This window comes from Pectinophora gossypiella, chromosome 12 (assembly GCF_024362695.1).
Source record: "Pectinophora gossypiella chromosome 12, ilPecGoss1.1, whole genome shotgun sequence".
Taxonomy (NCBI): Eukaryota; Metazoa; Arthropoda; class Insecta; order Lepidoptera; family Gelechiidae; genus Pectinophora; species Pectinophora gossypiella.
In genome coordinates, this window is record NC_065415.1 from 5,586,485 (window position 1) to 5,612,438 (window position 25,954).

Consider the following 25,954-nt stretch of genomic DNA (forward strand, 5'->3'; position numbering starts at 1 on the left):
TAAAACGTAATTTTTTATTTATATCAAAAATTAAAAAATAATTCTTAATCAATTTGAGTATTCTTCTGAAACTTTAAAAGCAGGCAGGCTGTTTACGGACAAGGCCCGTCACTCACAAGGGTAACATCTGAAAAAGAAACAAATCACATTGTACTTACTACAGTGATAGCGTATACATAGGCAGGTAATAAATTGAGAAATTACATGATAGGTAAGTAGATTAGTTTTCATACTTGTAAGGAAGCTAGCTCTAAACTAAATGCAAATGTTTCCGACCTAACTACGTTTAAACATGTGCCATCCAGTGAATATCTGGACTGAACATTATAAATTATGAAATCATGTTCACAAAGACAAGGTATGCTATGGAAATAACTAACATAGGTAGGTGCCTTTCTAATAATATACTTACTCAATTATGTGTATTTTTAGTTGCGAGATTAACAAATAAACGTAATATTTTAATAAACATTGGTGACAATCTGGAAAAACCAGTGGCCGGACAGGTCGAAGAACTTAATGTTTACGAATTGCAAAAAGCTGAAAGACGTCTAAAGGCCTTTAGAATTTGGTTTTTATAGTGATGTCATATTTTATGTTTTTGAATAATGTCGCACATAACACAAAAATGTTGTAATCACAGATAATAGAAACCAGAGAGACATGCCGAAAGCCACCCAAATTGTACTGTATTCATGTGTTGTTTGATTGTTAAAATTTAGTTCTGTGCAATAAAGTATAATATTTGATATGATTTTGATTTGGGGGTATGGAGCATACTCCACTACGCTGCTCCAATGCGGGTTGGTAGAGGCCAATACAACCATACACAACAGCCTTCGTGGTCTAGTGGTTAGAGCGTTAGGCTCACGATCTGGAGTTCCAGGTTCGATTCCCGGTGCGGACATTGTCGAAATCACTTTGTGAGACTGTCCTTTGTTTGGTAAGGACTTTTCAGGCTTGAATCACCTGATAGTCCGAAAAAGTAAGTAAGATAAAATAAACGTATGTATGCCGGAACGCAGATCTCGACCAGTAACAATATAAAATTTATTGCGTCTGGTATCTCGGCAGATGAGAGGTTAATAAAAACTCAACGAATACTTGATTTTAGTATACATACACATCAGGTTTCATAGTCGATGTTGTCGTGAACACCGCAAGACAAGGCCCCCGAGATTTCTGCTTCACATCTTGAATAAAAAAATTAAATAGTTTAATTATAAAAAATAGGAATCACATCATTTGGCGTTAAATTGAGTGATAGAGTGAGAAACAGTGTGATAAGAGAGATATGTGGTGTAAAAGACGATAAAGTGACTAAGATTGAGAAGATGAAGGAGAATAGGTTTACGAAAGCAGTATGTAAAGCGAAGGTGGGTGGTAGGGCTGGCAGAAGAACACCTAGAAGGACATACATTGACCAAATTGAAGATTTCCTTAGAAAAGGTTCAGTAAGATTTACTCTGAACCGGCGTGCATGTAACGATTGATGAATGAGGAAGAAGCAAGAGAAGTATATTGTCAGGATCGAAGCAAATGGAATTTGCCTTTCAACTGTTTTAAGACAGTAGTTACAAAAACTTTACAAAAAAGGTTATTATAAAGTTAGTGATTATTTAGAAGATATGAATTCATGGGATTAACCGTCTGAGAACTGATATTAGGCAGCTAAATTACTCAATTGTATAAATATTTTATGTTTATTTTTATTTTTTTAAAGAACGTCTAGGGCCCTGTGCCGAGGTTTTTCTTGCAGCTTCTTTTCCCCGGCTATACAGGTTGTGAGAAGCTGCAGTAGTTTTAGGCGGATGAGACGTTCGTTATGTAAAAATTGACGACTCAAAGTGTAACTAACTATGTTACCTACTGAATAAAGATATTTTTGAATTTGAATTTGAATTTGAATTCCATTTTCTCTGCTTACCCCGGTAGGAAATAGGCGTGAGTTTATGTATGTATTTAGACTTCACATTAGTCTACACGAACTGACTCTAGCCAAGATGCAAATGTCGTCCGGGGCTATACTGTACTGTACGCATCGCCGTCAGTGCTGCGCGTAGAGTTGTGAAGAAAATATCTAATCGTTTTATTATCTTTTCAAATCTTTTCCCACCTTAATCTAGTCGATGAGAAATCAGTAACGATAAAAATGAAAGGTTTATCGTATGGGTTAGAATTTGCTTAGTAGGTCCGGGATTTATGGACTAGACGGGATTGTTATTTTAGACTGACATCACAGGACAGTTGACACTCACCCGCACCGCAGTCGCTAGCACAGAGCAGTCGACCGGGGTTACTGTACGTGACACCGTCAGTGCCGCACACAGGGTTGAACTCTGACGTCACGGGACAGTAGCGCATGCATCGAGATATCTCCGCAGGGGACTTCGTAGTTCTGCATGAAACAGCAATTGATAATAATAAGAAAACAAAGCAATGTCTGACTATAAGAAAAATACCGTAATATTATTGTCACAAATTGTCTTTTAGATGATCAAACACGTACATGTCAGGTGTGTTTGTGGTTTTTGAAGGGTCCTTTTCTTCTTCGATTGGGGTTGGCGTAGTGGGTGGCCTGGCTAGGCAAGGCCCTTGCGCTATCTGCTTCACAACTTTAAATAAAACATCAATATGTATTATTATCTTTTCCCACTTTAATCTAGTCGATCAGAAATCAGTAAGTTAAAAATGAAAGATTTCGTATAGCTAAATTCATGGATTGGTAGTAGTAATATAGTAGTGGGTCAGGGAATTTTGTATTAAACAGTGCCGCGCGGAGAGTTGTGCTCTGACGTCACAGGACAGTTAAAACTCACCGGCACCACAGTCGCTAGCACAGAGCAGTCGACCGGGGTTACTGTACGTGACACCGTCAGTGCCGCACACAGGGTTGAACTCTGACGTCACGGGACAGTAGCGCATGCATCGAGATATCTCCGCAGGGGATTTCGTAGTTCTGCATCAAACAGCAAATGATGATACTTAATAAAATTAGAAAGCAATGTCTGACTATAAGAAAAATACTGTAACATTTTTGTCTCAAATTGTCTTTTAGATGATCGAATACGTACATGTCAGGTGTGTTGGTGGTTTTTGAAGGGTCCTTTTCTTCTTCGATTGGGGTTGGCGTAGTGGGTGGCCTGGCTAGGCAAGGCCCTTGCGCTATCTGCTTCACAACTTTAAATAAAACATCAATGTGTATTATTATCTTTTCCACTTTAATCTAGTCGATCAGAAAACAGTAACTATAAAAATGAAAGGTTGGGTATAACTGATTTCATGCATTAGTAGCATGAATAAGTATTTGCTTGGTGGGTCCAGGATTTTGGTATTAGACAGTGCCGCGCGCAGAGTTGTGCTCTGACCGTCACAGGACAGTTGACACTCACCCGCACCGCAGTCGCTAGCACAGAGCAGTCGACCGGGGTTACTGTACGTGACACCGTCAGTGCCGCACACAGGGTTGAACTCTGATGTCACGGGACAGTAGCGCATGCATCGAGATATCTCCGCAGGGGATTTCGTAGTTCTGCATCAAACAGCAATTGATAATAATAAGATTAGAAAACAATGTCTGAGTATAAGAAAAATACTGTAATATTATTGTCGCAAATTGTCTTTTAGATGATCGAATACGTACATGTCAGGTGTGTTTGTGGTTTTTGACGGGTCCTTTTCTTCGTCGATTGGGATTGGCGTAGTGGGTGGCCTGGCTAGGCAAGGCCCTTGCGCTATCTGCTTCACAACTTTAAATAAAACATCAATATGTATTATTATCTTTTCCCACTTTAATCTAGTCAATCAGAAATCAGTAAGTTAAAAATGAAAGGTTTCGTATAGCTGAATTCAGGCATTAGTAGTATGAATAAGTATTTGCTTAGTGGGTCCGGGATGTTTTACTAGACAGTGCCGCGCGCAGAGTTGTACTCTGACGTCATAGGACAGTTGACACTCACCCGCACCGCAGTCGCTAGCACAGAGCAGTCGACCGGGGTTACTGTACGTGACACCGTCAGTGCCGCACACAGGGTTGAACTCTGACGTCACGGGACAGTAGCGCATGCATCGAGATATCTCCGCAGGGGACTTTGTAATTCTGCATCATATATAAGTAAACACAGTCTTTATCATGTTAAATATAAAAAATAAAATTTTTAACAAAAAAAAAACCGACTTCAAACGCAAAACTAAAAAGCAATAAATAAATTTACTTCGCACAAAGTAATTAGTACGTATTTTCAATTAGTTAATTAATTTATAATTCTGAAGCCGGTGCCAAGGAAATGCTACAACGAAGTACCGATTCATATATTTTTCAATACTGATTGTTTTGTAATTTTTTGTTTGACATTGTTTTGTAATTGCTTTGATATAGGTATTAAACAATATTGTGTGTACATAGTAATTTGATATTGTAGTAGGGTTGTTGTAGCATTTACTTGGCACCGACTTCAGAATTATAAATTAATTAACTAATTGAAAATACGTACTAATTACTTTGTGCGAAGTAAATTTATTTATTGCTTTTTAGTTTTGCGTTTGAAGTCGGTTTTTTTTTGTTAAAAATTTTATTTTATTTTACGATTTTAAGTGATGGTTAGACCGAGCAAGGATGCAGACAGACAGATTTTCTGATTTATATTCATATATAATAATATAATATATTATTAGTAGTGATCACAATTATTATTGATGAACATGTTTACACACACACACTCACACACGCGCTAACGCACACGAGCACACGCGCACGTACACACGCACACACACACAGATACACGCACACACACAGACACACGCACACACACACACACACACACACACACACACACGCGCGCGCGCGCGCACACACACGCACACACACACACACATGTGTATGTGTACATACACACATGTGGTTGTCAGTGGAAGCTGCTATCATACACACTCACGCATACATATAGATACAGTAGATTTCGCGTGGTTCGCTCGCTGCTAAAGCAGCTCGCGTGTCCTGTTTATTCGAAACTGTCCCTCTTCGTATGGCGGCCATCTTGTTTTTCCGCCATTTTGTTTTTTTTCACCGGCGACAGAATTTGACCAAGATTTAAATGGGTGTCGTGGAAACAAACAAAATCCAGGTGCAATAGGTTTGCCAGACCGTAGGATGTCTGATTGGGAGCAGTTTTCAAAGATGACGTTCCGATCACACCCCTATACATCATTTTTACCCCCAAGACATTTTCTGGAAAAACAAAATTTTGTATGGCGGCCATCTTGTTTTTTCGCCATTTTGTATTTTTTTCACCGGCCATTAAATTCGACCAAGATTTAAATAGGTTTCGTGAAAGAAAAATTGGTTCAGGTGTGATAGTTTCGCCAGGCCGTAGGGTGTCACCCTGATGCGGAGCAGTTTTCGAAAATCGGGAAGTATTTCCATACTTAACATGACGATCCGATCACAACCCCGATATATATTTTATATCCCGAGACATTTTCTGAAAAAACAAAATTGTGTATGGCGGCCATCTTGTTTTTCCGCCATTTTGTTTTTTTTTACGCGCTATGGAATTTGACCAAGATTTAAATAAGTGCTCTGAAAGAAATATTGGTTCACGTGCGATAGTTTTGCCAGGCCGTAGAGTATCTCTCTGATGCGGAGCAGTTTTTGGTGACCAGAAAGTATTTCCGTACTCTACATGACGTTTTGAGTAAGCGCCCCATACATTATTTTTACCCAAACGGGCTTCTTCCAAAATCGACAAAATTTTGTATGGCGGCCATCTTTTTTTTCCGCCATTTTGTTTTTTTGCACCGGCGATTGAATTTGATCAAGATTTAAATACGTTTCGTGAAAGAAAAATTGCTCCAGGTTGTATAGTTTTGCCAGGCCATAGGGTATCTCCCTGATGCTGACCAGTTTTCGAAGGTCGGGAAGTTTTCCCGAAGCCTAAAGATCGATCCGATCAATATGACTTTACAAACGCACTAGTCGCTCCTACGATTTTTGAAAATTCCCCTCGATTTCTCTGGTCTTCCATCATCAGATCCTGACTTCCTTGACATGGGACCCCCTTGGGTATATCTCCTTTCAAACAAAAAAAGAATTATCAAAATCGGTTCATATACGACGAAGATATGCCCGAACAAACATAAAAAAAAAAAAAAAAAAAAAAAAAAAAAAAAAATATACGGTCGAATTGAGAACCTCCTCCTTTTTTGAAGTCGGTAAAAATGAATCCATAATTCTCTTGGTCACGCCGTAACTTTAAAATTACTTTACCGATTTCATTAAAAAAAGTGTTATTAACTTGTAGATAGTTTAACACATAAGATAACAAAAGCTCAGGGTTATATTCCAATTGATGTAGTCAGAGGTACATCCAAAAGCTAAAAGCCAAATGTTTACTTAAAGGAAAATTAAGAAATTTGCTCAGAAATAATAACATTTCTATAGAAAACTTACCGGAAATTACGGTCGGAAAGCTAGTTTTGTATATAAAGCAATATAAGAGAAAGGCTGCAAAAATATAGTCGCAATTAATCATTACATAAAATCGAATACGTACGTGTCAGGTGTTGACGGAATAGGTGGCGTAACTGGACAAGGTCCTAGCGCCCTCACACTCACACCTTTAATGAAAATATCAAACGAATAATTCCAAATAAGTACATATATTCTAAGATTTTTAAGCATAACTGCGTTTTTAACAAAAACATACACAGCATGACGACCTCCGTGGTCAAGTGGTTGAGTGTTGGGCTCACGATCCGGAGGTCCCGGGTTCGAATCCCGGTGGGGACATATCACAAAAAAATTACTTTGTGAACACTAGTTTGGTTTGGACATTACACGCTGATCACCTGATTGTCCAAAAAGTAAGATGATCCGTGATTCGGAAGGCACGTTAAGCCGTAGGTCCAGATGGTACAGATGTAAGTAGTTGGTAAGTAGTCGTAACATGAGCCATGTCAGGGGCCTTTGGCGGCTCAATAATAACCCTGACACCAGGGTTGATGAAGTTGGTAATTCACCTCACAACCCACACGATAGAAGAACACAGCATAAGCAAAAATTTGAACCTGCTCTATAAATAATCGTAATCATGTCATTTATTGCTTCCCATATGGTAGAGAGGTGGTAACATAAATAAATATGGTAAATGACACATATGGTACCGGATTGGGTACAGCGATTTAATGATAAAATATTATAAAACTCCTTAAAATTTATGGAAAAAAAAACTTACCTAAACCGCAGTAACTAACACAGAGCAGTCGACCAGGATTGTTGTACGTCACGCCGTCAGTGCCACACACAGGGTTGTACTCTGACGTCACGGGACACTTGCGGATACACTCTCTTAGTTCTACAGCTGATGTCAATTTAGAAATACTACAAAAGCAAAAGAGTTTATGAAGAAACTTTTTGGATAATGTTTCCATATTCTGAACGAACCTCTTCATAAAGAAATACGTACATTGATTTTAATGAATCTATTTCTTCTTCAAGGGTAGATTTGGAAGGACAAGGTCCTTTTGACTGCAGGCTGACGTCTAAAACCATAACAAATGAGTTAAAATAATGTTCCTGTAAAATATATAGAGTATATATGGGCTTCGTAATTTACGCCTTTGCTAAAGTTATTTTCATTAGGCCTCTCCAAAATGTAACTGAGCTAATTTTCCGCACATCGCTGTCCTTCGCACTTTATGTTACAGAGTAGTTTTCATAAAATATTACTTGAGTATGCAACTAACGGCCTCTGTGGTCCAGTGGTTGAGCGTTGAGCTCACGATCCGGAGGTACCGGGTTCGAATCCCGGTGGAGACATATCACAAAAATCATCTTTGTGATCCTCAGTTTGGTTAGGACATTACAGGCTGATCACCTGATTGTCTGAAAGTAAGATGATCCGTGCTTCGGAAGGCACGTCAAGTCGGTGGTCCCGGTTACTACTTATTGATGTAAGTGAGTAATCGTTACATGAGCCACATCAGGGGCCTTTGGCGGCTCAATAATAACCCTGACACCAGGGTTGATGAGGTTGGTAATTCACCTCACAACCCACACGACAGAAGAAGAAGTATGCAACTTACCCACGCCACATCTCCGAGCACAGTCTAACAAGTCAGGATTAGAGTATGTGACCCCGTCAGTGCCGCACACAGGGTTATATTCCTTTGAAGCATCACAAAAGCGGATGCAATCTCTAATCACGATGTTGGCTGTCGAACTGCTGCTACAAATTTAAATAAAACTTTTTTGAAATAGTTTTTAAGGATGATTTTTCGGTATTGAAATTACCGTAATTTTGGTGGCTCAATTATTTATTGAACGGTAAAGCCGGATTTTTTGGTTTAAATAAATAAATTTGACAAGTTAATGAAATTACATACACTTTAGGTTCAGCAGTGGCAGCTACTGGATCGTTGTCATTCTCGAATGGAACAGATGGACTGATTGTTGATATGGAAGAGCAGGGTCCTTCCGAGTGCCGGTTGACGTCTAAAATCATAACGGGCAGATTATATTGTAAGTTGCGTTGCTAACTGTAAGTGATATTTCTATAAAATAGTTGTTACTCGTAGGCTCCGTTAGAGACTTTTTTTTGACGTGACTTATTGTAGATTAACCGCAGATGGCCTTAACAACTTGGCCGGACGAATGGGGAGCGCTGAAGGCTCTCACCCGGTACAAAGTTTAAGACAACAGGCCTGAGGGTGCCCAGTTGGGCGCGAACCTCGGATCAGGGCGTCGTCTGAGAGGAAAAAATATTTGAAAGAATTAATTGACCCTAGTGGGTCGATAGCAATAAGCGCTGATTGAGGGAATTCGTCGACCACGCCGGCGGGGTCGGTATCTGCAACCGTTAGAGACTAGAATCGCAATTGCCTCTTTTAAAGCACCCACTGAGCTTTATTGATCTGTATTATAAGTTACACAAATATATATGGAAAAACTTTGAGGAATAATCTAGATCATGATTCTTCGTTGATATTAAGTGGTATTGTCCGTCGCAAAAGTATGGAACTGAAAATATAATAGTTAAAAAAAAAAAACAAAAATTTTAATGAAACTTTCTAAAGAAGAAGAGTAAGAAATACTGAGAGGGATGATTCAGCTCATTATTCTAAGTTAATATCAAGTAGAATTATCCGTCGCAAAATTCATGTATTTTTTTTTAAATTATTTTCATATCTACACTTTTGCGATAACTCAGAATCATGGTCTGAATCATCCCCCTCAGTATTCGGTACGATGTCACTAACACGCTGTATAATGCAAGTATAGAGACAACTCACCCACGCCACATTCCTGAGCACAGACAAGCAAGCCAGGATTAGGGTACGTGACCCCGTCAGTGCCACACACAGGATTGTACTCCTTCGTGGCATCACAATGTCGGATACAGTCACTAATCACCATATTAGCCGTCGAACTGCTGCTACAAATTAAAAAAAACATGTTTTAGTACATACGATAATAATTTCTTGAAATAGTTTAAGGGTGAATTTCAGACATCGAAATTACCGTAATTTCGGTGGCGCAATCAATTATTGAACGCTAAAGCGAAAATTTATTTTAAATGTTTGCTAATTATATGAAAGTATACATACACATCGGGTTCTGCAGTGGGAGCTATTGGATCGTTGTCGTTCTCGAATGGAACAGATGGTCTGATTGTTGATATGGAAGAGCAGGGTCCTTCCGAGTGACGGTTGACGTCTAAAATCATAACGGGTAGATTTTATTACTAAGAAGGAATGAGTATTTATTCGCATAACAATTACAGGAATGGTGTACGAAATACACATACAGAATAGTCAAAAATAAGTTGAACGAAGCTAACCTCAATTATAGAAAGTAAATGTATTCAACATAAAAATTTAAGTAAGTATGATAAAAAAAAGAATAAAACAGAAAATAATAAAGTTACAAAATCAAGTCAAAAGTAACGCTAAAATTGTAGGTCACATTACCATCAAATGGAATACAAAATTAATAATGGCCATATAATATTGCAGGATATTGCAAAGAAATCATCAATCACATATTAAAATTTAGTCTACCACAATCTCTATCAATAAATTCATGAACTGAATAATAACATTTACTTAACAGGAAGGCTTACAACTGTGACTTGAATGTAGTTTTTTATTTCTTATTTAATTTGTTATCTCTTTAAAACGAACAGGCAGTTTGTTGTATAGGCAAACTTGTTGGTAAGCAACATCAACAAGAACTATGTCTGACTTCGTTTTAAATTGAGAACGATTTCGTGCGTCACATCCTTCCAAAGAGTACTCAATCGCAACGATCGCGTTTCTACTATTTCATACGTTTGTGAAAAGTAGTCAAAATAACACTTATACAACTAGTATACTTAAAATAATGATTACGCTCCGTAGGAGTCTCAATTGCCTCTTTTAAGTAGGTAATATATAATTCAAATATAAATAGGTATAACTCACCCACGCCACATTCCTGAGCACAGACAAGTAAGCTAGGATTAGGGTATGTGACTCCGTCAGTGCCGCACACAGGATTGTACTCTTTCGTGGCATCACAATGTCCGATACAGTCTCTGATCACCATATTGGCCGTCGAACTGCTACTACAAATTTCAATGAATGTCTTAGTAATGCTATCTAATTTTTTTAAATATTTTAAGGCTGAATTTTAGACATTGAAATTACAGTAATTTCGGTGGCGCAATCAGTTATTGAACGGTAAAGCGAAAATTTATTTTAAATGTTTGCTAATTATATGAAAGTATACATACACATCAGGTTCCGCAGTGGGAAATACTGGATCGTTGTCATTCTCGAATGGAACAGATGGTCTGATTGTTGATATGGAAGAGCAGGGTCCTTTCGAAAGCGGGTTGACGTCTAAAATCATAACGGGTGGATTTTATTATTAGTAATATTTCTATAAAATCATTATTAGGCTCCATTGAAGTCTCAATGAGGATAAGAACTACCTATTTCTTTCATCAAGTGTCGCTACTGTTGAGTATTCTTAAATTTTGACAGTTCCCTGTACTATTTTAGTGAACAACCATATTGTTTTACATTATAATTCTTTGCGCAGCGTTTAACTGCAAATTAAACGCTTATCGCTATCAACCTAGTAGGGTGGATTAAGTCTTTTATTATCTTCTCAGACGACGCCCGGAGCCGAGGTTCACACCTGGGCAGTCTGGGCACCCCCAGGCCTGTTGTCTTAAATGTTGTACCGGGTGAAATCCCTCAGCGCTCCCCATGTGTCCGGCTAAGTAGTTAATGCTATTTGCGGCAAATCTACAATAAGTCACGTTAAAAAAATGCCTCTTTTAAAGACCCACTGAGCTCTATCTGATTTGCATGTAAATGTTAAGTTATAAAATAGATATAGCAAATATAATTGAAGTATAGAGACAAAGAACTCACCTATGCCACATCTACGAGCACAGTCTAGCAAGTCAGAGTTAGGGTATGTGACTCCGTCAGTGCCACACACAGGGTTATACTCCTTCGTGGCATCACAATGTCGGATACAGTCTATAATCACCATGTTGGCCGTCGAAATGCTACTACAAATGTCAATAAAAATATTTTAGTACATACGATAATAATTATAACTCTATTTTTTAAATAGTTTTGAGGTTGAATTTTAGACATCGAAATTACCGTGGTTTCGGTGGCGCAATCATTTATTAAACGGTAAAGCGAAAGTTACCATTAGGTTGCCTTTTTGACGATCGCGTCGTATGAGGCTCTGACTTGTAGCCAAAACGGTATTTAGAAATACGTGCAAAAAACGCGCGCCAGAAATTACAACAATTCACCCTTAAAAAGTATAGGTAGGTACATTATATGTCACGGTATACATACACATCGGGCTCATTTGTAAACGTTTCTGTATCTTTTTCCATTTCTAGAGAGGTAGATCTAATTGCAAGCTTACGAGGACACGGTGTTCGTATCGATAGTGTGACATCTGGAAAAATAAAGTTAATTTGAGATACATCGAAATCAAAATCCCATGTACCTAACTTATATAGAAGAATTTTACATAAGAATATAATTGGTAATTGAATCGCCTGCAGCTGCACCAAATATAACTTACCAACACCACACAACTGCGCACAGGTCAGTTTTCCGATGTTGTTGTATGTCACACCGTCAGTGCCACACACAGGGTTGTACTCTTGTGTCACGGGACAGTTGTTGATACAATTTCTTATCAGGATAGGGGACTTCGTAGTCCTACAACACATAGTAATAATGACAACATCAATAAAAAAACTAAAGGTCGTAGCAACTGGAATTCCGTGAATATATAATACATACAAAGGAGGTGCCCCTGTAGGCGTTACAGGATCCACAACCGGAGTTTTCGCTGTCGGTTTAGGACAAGGTTGTCGTCTCACCAATGTCACATCTGAAAACAATAACAGTTTCTTTAAACCTGCGACCGACAATAATTTGTGAACACCATCCGTGGAAATCTAGAATTCACACATGACATGTATGTTTAATTTATTTGATTTTTTTATTATTGTAAATTATGGATCATTGTAATCTGAAATAAAGCATTTTTTTTTTAAACTATACCAAGTGATGTATTTTAATATAGTCCTTTCTATATAATAAATTGATACAATAAAACAAACATAACTCACCAACACCACACCGCTGTGCACAGGTCAGTTTCCCGATGTTATTGTATGTCACACCGTCAGTACCGCACACAGGGTTGTACTCTTGTGTAACGGGACAGTTGTTGATACAATTTCTTATCACGATAGGGGACTTCGTAGTCCTGTAACACATAGTAAGTATGCCAACATCAATAAAGAAACTAAAGGTCGTACCGACTGTAATTCCGTGAATATATAATACATACACAGGAGGCGCTTCTGTAGGCGTCACGGGATCCACAACCGGAGTTTTCGTTGTCGGTTTAGGACAAGGTTGTTGTCTTAACAGTGTTACATCTGAAAACGATTAACAGTTTTTTTTTAAGACGGCAATTGGCAATAGTTTGTAGATATGATCCATTAGAATCTAGTTGACCGTCAACAATTACTGGTCAATCAATATAACATCAACTCGTAAGAAAACAATATAATGGATTATGATGAAATAAGATACATTTTTCTTGTTCTGATTGGTCCTTAAAAAGATAATTTACAAAATGTTGTATTAAACTGTTGTCATAAAGCAGACAAGACTCACCAACACCACACCGCTGTGCACAGGTCAGTTTACCGATGTTGTTGTATGTCACACCGTCAGTGCCACACACAGGGTTGTACTCTTGTGTCACGGGACAGTTGTTGATACAATTTCTTATCACAGCAGAAGATTGTGTAGTACTATTTCGTAAAGGAAGGACATAATTTGTATTATTTTTGATTTTAAAACTTCTATAAATCAATTGGCATCTTGCGTAATCGGAATAAAATAGATGCAAATACTTACGGGCTAGGTGCTGGAGTAGGTGTCGGTTTAGGTGTAGGCATAGGAGTAGGTGTAGGTTTAGGTGGTGGTGTAGGTTTAGGTGGTGGTGTAGGTTTAGGTGGTGGTGTAGGTTTAGGTGGTGGTGTAGGTTTAGGTGGTGGTGTAGGTTTAGGTAGTGGTGTAGGTTTAGGTGGTGGTGTAGGTTTAGGTGCAGGAGTAGGTGCAGGTGTAGGCATAGGCTTAGGTGTTGGTGGCTGCGAAGAGCAACGCCCTTGTGACTGCAAACTTACGTCTGCATTGAAGAAACAGTAGGTATATTACAAAATAATACTGACTTAAGTAATTATGCGAGATTAATAACTTGGAATTTATGAAAAATAATGGACTAGTGAAATTATAGTCGCTTACCCAGGCCGCAGTTTTTGACGCAGGTCAGTAATCCAATGTTTTTGTAAGTGACACCGTTGGTGCCACACACAGGCTCATTGTCAGGCATTACCATACAATGGCTGATGCACTGGTCCACTGAAGTGGACGGCTTCAGATACCTAAAATATGACAATGTCAGTAATTGTTTTCATTCTCAAGGTGACCCGTTCAAAAATATAGCATCTAATCAAAAATATCTAGCACAGTTTGAAAATAATAGCAAGCATCGTGGAAATTGATAAGTATCTGTCCCTTTCCCTCTATAGGGCCTCTTTTGAGCAAGTGACGGATGAAAAATATAACAAAATATGTTTTGTAACGTACAGCTATCAGGTTTCAAAGTGAGCTAGTATCAGTTATCGTATCTGTAGCAATGAAAAGAAAAATGCGATGAATAAGTGAGTGCTACAGGGAAGTTTCTTAGGCCCGTTTTTATAGGTAAATAAGTGCAAGCTTGAAACAAAAAAAAATCGCAAAACGAATGATTGAACATTAAATAGACGTATTTTATAGTGATCAATATAATGAACCAAACTACAAGAAGATAACGAAATAATACGTAAAATAAAAGTAGGTAACTTAGCAGAAAGGAGAGCACACTAAAACTGAAAACACATCAGAAATTTTCCAACCCTACGTGCTGTGACAAATTTCAGTTTTATTAGCATTAGCATTAAGTATATAATATTACGTATTACAGGTCAGATAAAATCGATATTTGTTTTGTGTATTTCAAAAAAACACCACAAACAAAACAAAACAAACAAAACTAAATTCAACCTTTTGATCGATCTGGGTCTGTGATTATAATTCCATACAAAACTGAAAATGTTGACAACGCGTAAGATGCGGAAGACTCAAAAATGAAGCTGCTAAAAGAATAATCAAATAAAGGACTTATGCATAAAACTTACTTTCCTCTTATTACTTTGAAAAAGGCGCAAAAATTAACAAAGTACTTAACTTATAATGCTTAATTTTTAATTATAAATTAGAGAAATATTTTCTGACTACCTACCTCAACTTTATAGCATGAAATATAAGCAAATTTCGTAAACTGCAGTTCTCAAATGAAACAGTAAATGAATGTAAAAATGTACTAAATTCTAGCATCGGACCCAAATCCTTACACCGCATTTGATGTTTGTCTCTTCTGCAGCAATTTGTTTGAAGTGCACGCTCCTTGATACAACAACTTGACATCTGAAATTAACAAAATAGGATCATTTGAGCCATTATAAAGCTTTAAATAGCCTTTTTATTTGAGCCTTAAGGGAAGATATCGTAGAATTTAATCTTAAGATATTTTGAGAGGATTAGCAATGGTTACGGAGATCGAATCAGAAATAACTGAACTTATTTAAAAACAATCGTTATAGGTTATTATAACAGTGATTTATTTGTCCCTTTTTGACTAATATATATTATTCTCTTTTTAGAGCGCGATTTATCCGTAGTCGGATTTTAGTTTTTAAACTTTTAATTTTATTTATGTTTTTTTATTTATTAAGGTAACGTGCTTCCATTGTACTGTGTGTTTTATTCTAGATTTGAAGATAATTCCTTCAAAAAAATATTGCATAAATACAAACAAACCCGCGGGTAATAATAATAATAATGTACATATTTAAAATGTGTAAATTAAGACCTTTCATTTGATACCCAACACAATACCCTTAGAAGACAACATTTTTTCGTCCTCAGTTTATGTACTTTGGAGGTCGCCACATTGATTTATCCGCAACGTCGGTTAACCTGTAACACCGGACGCTCAAATCACAGAATCTCTTCTACTGACACCTCATTTGTTAAATTCTGACAGGTGGTTCAGAAGTTAGATGGTAACAGACGTGCATACAGACATACATAGCGGTCAAACACATAACCCTCCTTTTTGGTTCGTCACAGTCGGATAATAACACTTATAACCTAACAGAAAAGTAAAATCCGCAAGTGACCCAATTTTGATAGGAAATAAAATACCTAAACTAAATATATGCCTGCTAACCTTCCAACGACCACGACTGTGTGTCCAGGGACCCGGGAAGGGAAAAGCCCGAAAGATACCTCCTAATATAATATTCCTGGTTACGCTTTAAACTTATTATTGTGCCAAGTGCCAGAATTTGGAGATAAAGAGAGTGGTCCTCGTGACCTCAGCGTTGCAGTTCAAAATATTGCGACAACGCAAATAAATCTACGCCGTACATCTAACTATCAGCAATCTTTATACGTCAAACAATGGAATAACAACGTCGTAATGAGCAGTATTTTTGTCAATTTGTCAGGTTATACTAATGGACATGAGGTACGTGCTAGTTACGTTTAAAATTTAGGTAAGTATATTGAAGCAACTATGCGATGTAATAATTACACCTAGCAACGCTTCTCCTGAAATTTCTCGCAGGAATTTTATGAAAACCATAGCAGGAGTTGTGTGTGTCACAACCAGAACATAAAGGTGGTACTTATACAAACATTCCGACGCATGTGCCCTGCATGTCATACGCCTTGTTATGTGTTATACATGTGTAGCACATGTCTCGCCTCGAATACAAAGGTGCGTGGCGTGCAGAGCATATGCCTGGCAATGTTCGCTTCCGCCTTAACAGGAGTTAAAACACGTAAAACCCGGTCCCACCCGGGTAATTACGGGTTATAGATGTACCTACTCCACTCCAATTTCATCAGTCGTCCCGTGATCATGGCACTTGCAACAGTGTTGAAATTCCGGGAGTCTCATATCCCTATTAATAACGCGGTAAGGACTCGGTATTATGTGTTTTAATTAATAACCGCGTAGACCTCAAACAATGTAATAACAGGAGTTGTGTCAATAGCTGATAATAAAGCACCTAAGACAAGGCAAAATGTTAAACCACATTAGCTGTCAATATGTCCGTAATATCACTTACCAACACCGCAGGTTTGTGCGCACATCAGCCGTTCAGGGTTGGAGTAAGTCACGCTATCAGAGCCGCATAAAGGTTTCAGCTCTTTCCTCATAGCACACTTGCTAATACATGCCTCGACCTCGGATGCTGTTATCGTGCTAGAACTGGAAAAAAATACATACGATGAACCACTACGGTATTTCAATTGTAATTTTCAAATCTATAAAGTTAGTCATCACGATCATAATGATCTTTATAGTCAAATAAAAACATTGGGTAATAAAGCAGCTTCTCCTTTCTTGTAACCCAATATTTTAATTACTGTCCATTACGTACATCCGCCGCACCCTGAGCAAGCTGTTCTCATTTATTTAAAGTAGGTATGAACTATGATTAACATCCGAGGCTAATCTACAATACGTCACAACAAAAAATCTGCTAATTCATCTCATGCAAATTCCAAAGGACATGATATTATGTAACAGCCTCCGTGGTCTTGTGGTTAGACCGTTGGGCTCACAATTTGGAGGTCCGGATTCAATGCCCGATGGGGACATTGTCGAAATCCTTTCGTGAGACTGACCTTTGTTTGGTAAGGACATCGCAGGCTGAAATCACCTGATTGTCCGAAAAAATAAGATGATTCCGTGCTTCGCAGAGCACGTTAAGCCGTTGGTCCCGGTTATTAGCCGTAAAAAAACACTTCTATAAACCCGCAGTGAAGCAGCTAGAAGGAAAATAAGGCCACTCGCCGTAAAGAGACTCGCCGTAGCGAGGGTCGCCGTTCGGAAAGTCGCTGTCAACTCCACAATTCGTAACCCCTCTGTTTGATTGAGGGAAGGCACAGGCCTTGTGGCCTAATTGTGGAGTTCCGGCAGTGAGACATATATATAGTGTGTGAGTGTTATGTATAGTGAGTGGTATATAGGTTGTTTATGTATGTTATGTGTGTTGGAGCAGCGTGGTGGAGTATGCTCCATACCCCCTCCGATTGATTGAGGGGAGGCATGTGCCCAGCAGTGGGACGTATATAGGCTGTTTATGTTATGTATGTTATGATATATAATGTAGGACACTACGAAGACAAGTATTATATTATAAATAAAGTACTTATAAAAGAAAAGCACTTACATAATAGTTGAAGGCGTTACAAAATTTGGTATAATTGCACGGGTAACGTACGCTGAGCAACGACCTCTAGAATGGAATTTGGTACCTGAAAAGACCACATGAGCTCTATAATATTAATGCTTAATTGTTAAGTAAAACAAAATAAAACAGTAACGAACTTCTAGAGAATAAATCTTACTTTATTTAATGATACTTACTGACTCCGCATATTTGAAAGCAAAGTAGCCACGACGGATTAGGGTAGGTGATGCCATCATTTCCACATACTGGATCGAACTCAAATGACATTGAATACATACATTGGTGGACGCAGCTCTTTTTCTTACTGCTTGGTTTAGTCCTTTAGAACAAGAAAAATGTGATATATTTTATGTTCTAGTTACTTGGTTTAATAATATACTTATAACCGACCAGCTGCTCGATGGTGTTAATAATTATTTTAAATATGACATTTACCACCTTACTAATAAAAAACAAACCAGGGATGAACGTGGCTTTAAGTATTTCACAGCCAAGCAATTCCACTGAACGTTGCTGGGCTGTCAAATACTTAAACCCATGTTCATCCCTGGTTTATTTTTTATTTGTAAGTTGGCAGGCTAAGCATAACAAGGAATAGGTGTACAATTTAGTGTACTTACAAATAAAAATATACTTACACTGATGTAGTATCATCTGTTGCCTCATTATTCTCACGACCATCTTTCGAAACCATCATAGGCGCAATCACAAGTTCGTCATTCGTCAATTTTGAATTATCTAGAATGGTATTGTCCATTTTCTTTCTGGTATTATTTTTTTCTGATGCGTTTTTATTCAACATATTATCAACAAGGAAACCGTGAGTGCTGTTTGAAACCGGTTTCATTGTAATTCGATCAGTCATTTTTAATAAAGACTTTGTTAATATTTGGTTTATCCGTTTAAGTTTTGTTGAAGCAGATGTAGCAGTTGTGGTATTCTTCTTTTCTGATTTATTACTCTTAAAAACATTCTGATCATGTAAATTGTAACTTTTGTTTGTAATCGGCTTAGACGTAATTAGATTATTCACTTCGGATGCTATCCTCGTTAATATTTGGGTAAACTCTTTATCCTTCGATGAACCAGATGTAGCAGTCACGGTTGAAAAATGTGTTTTAGTTTTTTTAACAACTTTACTTGGTTTAGTTACAACTACTGCATATTGGCGTGTATATTTGCTTGAAGATGCATTATGTATGCCTGTTTGTTGTACAGGAACTGGTGCAGTACGACTTTTAACAGATGGTGTGCTTGTGTGAGTAGGTAATACTACCTTTGAAGGTTCTGTAGCTTTACTTGATGGACTTGAATGTGATGTACTCGGAATTAAATGACAAAAACCTTTTCTCCATCCTCCTTTATATTGGCCATTTTGTAAAGCGTGTCGTTTACATAAACTACGGACAGTTATACCATTTGGATCTATCGCCGAACCATCAACTTCTAAATACAAAATCGCTGCAAAATTAAAACAAATATCTATCGAATAATTTGCCTTTACAATTTCTTAAGTCATATTTAAAATTTGATATCTAATGTAGTTGCCGATATAATTACTCAAATGAAAAAATGCTTACCGATAACCATCAACAATACAGCCCAAAATTTCTCCATGATTATTTTTTCAACACTTCATTATACTACTGAAACAAGTACAATATTGTATTTTCTTTACTTGTTAACCAGACAACATTCAACATTAAACTAAAGCACTGTACCTATCTTTCGACCCACTAACTATTTGTCATTTTAGTTCAGTAATGAAATAAGTGCTTATGCAATTACGATGTACTTAAATCGCTTTCTTGGTTAGGCACCTTAAGTCGTTTTTGAATTTATTGTGGTATAATTACCGTTAGGTTGAGAAAATCGTAATAATCATCAACGTTTGTTAATTAAGTCAACAATTAATCGATCAGCTCAAATAAATAACTTGGCGACACATTGATATTATCGGCATTTGATTTTGTTAACACGGAAGATCGCCTTGCCGAAACCCTCAGAGCGGCATAAAATAGATAATGCGCTTAATTTTCGGTACCAATCTATGTGTAATTTATACTAGCAACTCCCAAAATTGTTTCCGCATAAAAAAATAAAAGTCAAAGTGAAAAATAAAAAGGGTGCACATTTTAAATATTTCTGACAAGTTTTCAGTTTTAATTAAATTACGGGGCCTTTGATTTGTAATTATTTAGTATGGGGTTCCACAAAGTGGATGGTATTTGGTGGATGTTCCATTATTGTGAACGGTCGGGCTCTGGCTTAAATCATTAAATCGTACAGTCTTCTTCTTTCGTGTGGGTGTGTGGTGGATTACCAACCCCATCAACCCTGGTGTCAGGGTTATTACTGATCCGCCATAGGCCCTTACATGACTCATGTAATGACTACGTACTTACATCAGTAAGTAATAACCGGAACCAACGGCTTAACGTGTCTTCTGAAGCACGGATCGTCTTACTTTTTGGACAATCAGGTAATCAGCCTGTAATTTCCTAACCAAACTAGGGATCACAAAGTGATGTTTGTTATTTGTCCCCACCGGGATTCGAACCCGGGACCTCGGGATCGTGAGCACAACTCTCAGCTACTGGACCAAGGAGGAAGTTATTACTTTTAATTTACTTACTCCTAATGTAATATAAGGACAAGTTAAAATCCTTGCTGCCAGCGATCGTATGATACCTACAGCGCGTGCAGTTGTCAAATTGAAAATATAATGTTATACTCATCAAGACCAATTAGTTTGATTAGTCGACGTTGTCCCGTCCATTTACACACGATCCGCCAGAGGCCCGTGTTGCTCTACGTACGATTAATACCTACATTGTAACTAGCCATAATTATGTAGATAGATAACTACCTATAATATGTAAATTACAAAGTACCTATTAAGTACACGAGGACATATAGGTATTAAATACGACCACACAGACGAAGTCATAAGTTATTCACAAAGAATAACCCCAAAAAACATACGCTAAATCGCTTGTAGTAATCTTACAGCAATCAAATGTTAACAACACTGAAACAGTAATTATCGGTGTGTTTATCTGTAGTAAAAGAATGGTCGCTCTCATTTGAAAGTCGCTGCGTTATCACCGTCCTCCGGGCGAGGCAAAGGTTATCGCGCACCCACCACTAGTACGCCCCCTCCCCCTTCCGTCCATCCCGACGCTTCGAGCTCTGATGCACCAGTAAAGCGATAAGTCCCCTACTAATAACATCAATTTATAAACACAGTTAAAGCCGTGCTTTTGTGCCACGAGCATTACTTTCAAAGAAGCTGGTTTCATAGTTTAAGGTAGGGATATCACTGGCAAGGACGTGATAGTGTGTGGAGACTGTGGTGTTGAGTTACAAGGACACAAGTAGGTGGAAATGCTAAGCGGAAAGTTTCTGTTGTGCGCGATTTTATTTGCTGGTGAGTTATTACGTCCATCCTAAACTTGATTGTGTGAATCAATCAATAGAATCATTAAAGTATTAGAAAGTAATGCAATAAATTATATTAATAAGTAAATAACGAATGACTATCAGAAAAGGTTAGTGAGATTTTAAGTATGAATCATATTTGGCATAAGAACACCAAATTGTTTAGCTGGTGGTGACAGAATATTGATTCTAACATTGTAATTTGGTCATATTATATCAAATATGTTTAAATCAAGTTAAAAAAGTGTGATTTCTGTTCCATAAATCAAAATAACGATCAAATTCCCAAAAGATTCCCGAATAAACAAAGAGAGTGTTTGAAAAAATTCCTTTATGTCTATACATTAGACCGTTTGGCGTCTTGATCCCGAGGTTATCACTATTGCGCACACCCACCGCTGCCCGGTTATAATTAGCGATGAGTAATATCCAACTGACAGACACATAGACGACGACGCATGTGCAGCAAAACAACCCACTGCACTTTGATTTTGACATAACATAAACTCACGATCATACACCAACTGGGGTAGTCAGATGTACATCCATCGCAAGATAAACTTAGTACCCACGTTTCACCAAGCTTTCTGTTAGACCAACGTGATAGGTTCCCCGTATCGCCGTCTATAATGGTCGAGTCAACTGTCTTAGTGAAAGCATTTCAGATGAATTAATAACTCATTGGTGCAAATTCGGCACTGGGGTTGAAAGCGGAACTCCTGCTTTAATAAGCAAGCCGATGAACACAGTAAACTTTTGATTTTGAAGACCTAGCCAACTGCAGGCGCCCAATTCCGCACAAATAAAACATTCATCTTCTCTTCCCGAGGAACAGACTTTAGGAACTAACCCAATTTCTTTTAAAGACAACTGACTCGAAGAAGAATTAACCCCGAATTATTATTACATTTTGGAACGTTTTTGAATACTATACGAAACATGGTCATATTGTGTTTTCGGATTCGGAAGCAAAGTAAATATCTAGATAACAGTACTGAAAATTGAAAAAAAAAAAAGCGTTTAAGTAATAACTTAGTAAAGTTATGTCACGGGCCTTGAGTAGCTACTTGATCGAAAGGAGCAGTTTCCTTAACATTGTCCAATTACATCATCAATCTTAGTTATTTTATTTCTATAGAACTCCGCAGTTTTTACTATCCATTCATAGAAAACGAATATCGTTATAATTATTTATATGGTATTCCTCTAAAGCAAGTCGTATTCTTGGTAAAGATTCTAATAAATAATGAATTACCTACTTACCAACTAAGATAAAAACCCTGACATGGAAATTTGAACTCATGTACCTAATGTCTGTTCCTAAGAAAAAACCTGTCCGTAACAATTCAGATTCATAAGAAAACTAAAAAACAACAGAGTTATTGAACTTGATATTTTATTAGCAATAAAAAGTCAATATACAATGAAAACCACGAAACGGATATAAATAAAAACTTGTTTAATACAAATAAAACACGCATGTACAAAATTGTTGTTGTTAGAATACTCAACATAGATTTCCTGGACACAGAAAAAGAGTCTCCAAGACGCGAAATACACAAACTACCTTCGGAAACATTCATTTCCTCGTAGCATCAGCCGAGAATGTGGTCAAACGTGGACTTCAAACAATACCTACTAATGAACCGTCACCTCAACCCGCTCTTCAAGAACATTAAGATAAACTCGTAAAAGGAAACCTGTGCAATACAAGTGTTTAATAATGCAAGAATAAACAACTGGATGCCAATTCCATTGCAACCCGAGCAACTATTTCTACTAGTGTCAAGATAACACTTTCCATTACTCGACTTCTTAAGGCTAATCAAGTAACCAACGTCTTTTTCGCCGAAATGAACTATTATACAAAAGATCTTTGTCATAATGTAAAGTAGGTTAATTAGACATTGACTTGTACAATGCGTAGTAAAGTGTTACTATTTTTTTATCATTTTGTTGGTTATGAACGTCCTCATTTCCAGAAAGGACACCTACTATCGCTTCCTTGAATGAGTCATTAACACGCATATCGGGCGCGTCGTAAACAGTAACCAAATAATCCCAACAACATGATTTTCATGTAAAATAGTGCCAGGACGAATTATTTTTGCATATCATTAAAATCTAAAGTATAGTAGCTATGAGTTTGAAAATTTATATATCTTTTATAAGTCCACTGCAGACAACCTGTACTGAGAATTTTGTTTATTTTATATTATGTCATAGTTTGGTTAGGACATTGGAGGGCAAAATTCATCTCATTATTCGAAAAATAAGATGATTCCGCGTTTTGAAGGGCACCCGTTATATGGTCGGTCCGTCTAGTACTCACTTAAGTAAGTACCTATGTAGACGATACATAAGCCTTGTCAGGGGCCTTTAGCGGCTCAATAATAACCCGGACACCAGGGTTGATGAGGCCGGTCATTGATCTCACAATCCACAGGAAAGAAGAAGCTGCAAGCTGATTTCTAGTGGCTCTTCCTATTCCGATATGGTCTCCAGGTCTCCATGACCAATGTACAATCCATCAATTCATTGTCAGAAAAATATTATATCTGTAAAACAATTTGCCAATAAATATAATATACTTGATACGTTCACTGTGTAAATGAAAATTAAATATCAACCCCTCACGTGCAATGTTATTTTTCAATAAACACATTGGAATTTATGTACACACTATGGCAAGAAAAAATGTGCCCCACATATGGGACATGCACGTATGAGTTTCAAATTTATTGCTTTATATAATGGTTCATATAAAGTGAACGTGTTAATATATTAAATATGGATTTTACTGATTGTATTATTTATTTAAATATGTCCAAATTCAAGGCCCCCCAGGCTCTGTTCTGTGGGCTCACGATTGTCTCACACCATTACTTGTACCTTCCCTCTACTATCACACCCCAGACACTTGATACAAACAACCTCGTTTTACACTGACACTACACTTTGACGTTATCGTACACGCGCACATGCGTCTGACGCCATATGATTCAAGTCTAAACTATGTTCGAGGGGGGTGAGGTAAACCTAGCTCAGACGCTGGTGGGGGGCGGAGAGTTGCCGTTCTAAACGCAGTATTATTCCTTATTCTATGTCAAGGTGTCGACCTTGGACTAAAATGTTTACTACACATACGACTACTAAGAGGAAACCGCAAGAAAAACATGAACTGGATTATGTATATAATTAATTATTACACCATGCATAATATATAACAATGTAGTATAACCTACGTACTAATTAAAACAAAGAAGGATACTGGTAATGACTTGATTACAATTTTCATTACAGAACGGGTAAAATTATACCGATGTTGGATGAAAACAGTATTCACGTTTATCAGGACTAAAACTATAATTAACGCAAGTACCTACGGCCCACTGCTGAACACATGACTCCCTAGGAATCGGATGGGAACCTGATTAATCACACCATTATATGTATAAGAAAATCTGGTACTTATGCTCAAAAGTGACAGCTAACATTTCAAGGTTAGCCCAGCTGACATAATCCCACCATGTGTGGCCATTTTACAGTTTTAATGATTTTATATAATGTGACAAGTAACAGTAATTAAATACATTAGTCATTAATTCACTTAATTTCCATCATCTTTGGAATGTTGGAGAAACCAATTTAATGGTAACACTTACGTCATCAGAGGGCTAGCAATGGCGGCTTGTCATAGGATTAAGCATACTTGGGGGGTCAAAATGGCCACATCATGGGCCATGTCAAGAGCCTTTGGCGGCTCAATAGTAACCCTGACACCAGGGTCGATGGGGTTGGTAATCCACCTCACAACCCACACGAGAGAAGAAAAATAATGGCCACATCGAAGAAAATCTAAAAAAGCGATATTGCTATTTGACATTTGTTTGCATTGCGCACTTACTTTTACATGCGCAAGTATCAAATTGCAACACTGCTTTCTTAGATGAATTTCTTCGATGTGGCCATTTTAACCCTCCTGTCTTCTTATAAGTACCATGAATCACACCAAGTACACAGATAACAGGGTTCAACAACGGGACTTTGCATTGAAAACATAACATTGTACGATGTTTTCAATGAAACGACGTGTGCAATCAATATCATAGTCATCTGTTTACAAACGTTAGTTTGCATTGAGCTCATTTAATGCGTAATAAGGGATCACAGGAAAAGTTTTAGGGTAACAAACAATACGATTAGATTAAGGGTCATATAAAATGTCACGTAATCTCCGCCGCGTCAAAACAATAATGGAATAAAACAAGAAACAATTAAGCTACCAATATGTCCCCTTTAATTTATTGCCCGATAACCATTATCACAGGAGCATTGTTGTTCTTCACGATTTACGCTTTGTTCCTTCAGTTTCGACTGTTTCGCGAACTGCGGGTATCAGTCAGGGTCGCGACCTTTGTCTGCGGTTATCTGCAAACAAGCCTACGAGAAGGATAAAGCTTGCTTTCCTTATAATCTTGATGTTTTTTTTTTTCTATTCGCCGCGACGATGGGTAGACAATCAAAAGCCATTTCGTTTTTCTGTTTGACTTACTTATTTAAGAATTTTAATTTAAAAATACGTAATAGTAAGTATACAACGT

The 25,954-nt window shown here is 37.6% G+C and overlaps 2 protein-coding genes across 14 annotated transcripts in view; one reads left to right on the top strand and one right to left on the bottom strand.

The window, feature by feature from the left end:
- On the bottom strand, positions 1 to 21,876 carry LOC126371148 (agrin-like). 13 transcript variants are annotated; one of them, XM_050016371.1, is made up of 34 exons: positions 21,747 to 21,876; positions 19,490 to 19,552; positions 18,548 to 19,370; positions 18,086 to 18,228; positions 17,889 to 17,973; positions 16,779 to 16,921; positions 14,994 to 15,066; positions 13,843 to 13,982; positions 13,456 to 13,726; positions 13,210 to 13,349; positions 12,878 to 12,968; positions 12,654 to 12,793; positions 12,322 to 12,412; positions 12,098 to 12,237; positions 11,863 to 11,968; positions 11,419 to 11,561; positions 10,770 to 10,878; positions 10,459 to 10,601; positions 9,604 to 9,712; positions 9,289 to 9,431; positions 8,383 to 8,491; positions 8,083 to 8,225; positions 7,464 to 7,539; positions 7,233 to 7,378; positions 6,552 to 6,615; positions 3,960 to 4,099; positions 3,644 to 3,749; positions 3,393 to 3,532; positions 3,075 to 3,180; positions 2,820 to 2,959; positions 2,510 to 2,615; positions 2,259 to 2,398; positions 1,124 to 1,193; positions 1 to 127 (listed from the first exon to the last, which is right to left on the bottom strand). In XM_050016371.1, the coding sequence occupies exons 2-34, from the start codon at positions 19,524 to 19,526 to the stop codon at positions 109 to 111; spliced, it is 4,575 nt and encodes a 1,524-aa protein (XP_049872328.1). In that variant the 5' UTR covers positions 19,527 to 19,552; positions 21,747 to 21,876; the 3' UTR covers positions 1 to 108. The 13 variants fall into 13 exon arrangements, with proteins under 13 accessions (XP_049872328.1, XP_049872340.1, XP_049872329.1 ...); XM_050016383.1 differs by lacking the exons at positions 19,490 to 19,552; positions 21,747 to 21,876 and having other exon boundaries at positions 18,548 to 18,647; positions 19,186 to 19,250; XM_050016372.1 differs by lacking the exons at positions 12,322 to 12,412; positions 12,654 to 12,793.
- The window catches only part of LOC126371157 (uncharacterized), a 6,952-nt gene continuing 2,093 nt past the window's right edge, over positions 21,096 to 25,954 (top strand). Inside the window, exon 1 of the mRNA XM_050016392.1 lies at positions 21,096 to 21,339. Coding sequence (XP_049872349.1) covers positions 21,297 to 21,339 — 43 coding nt within the window. The 5' untranslated portion in view covers positions 21,096 to 21,296. The remainder of the gene's footprint in view (positions 21,340 to 25,954) is intronic.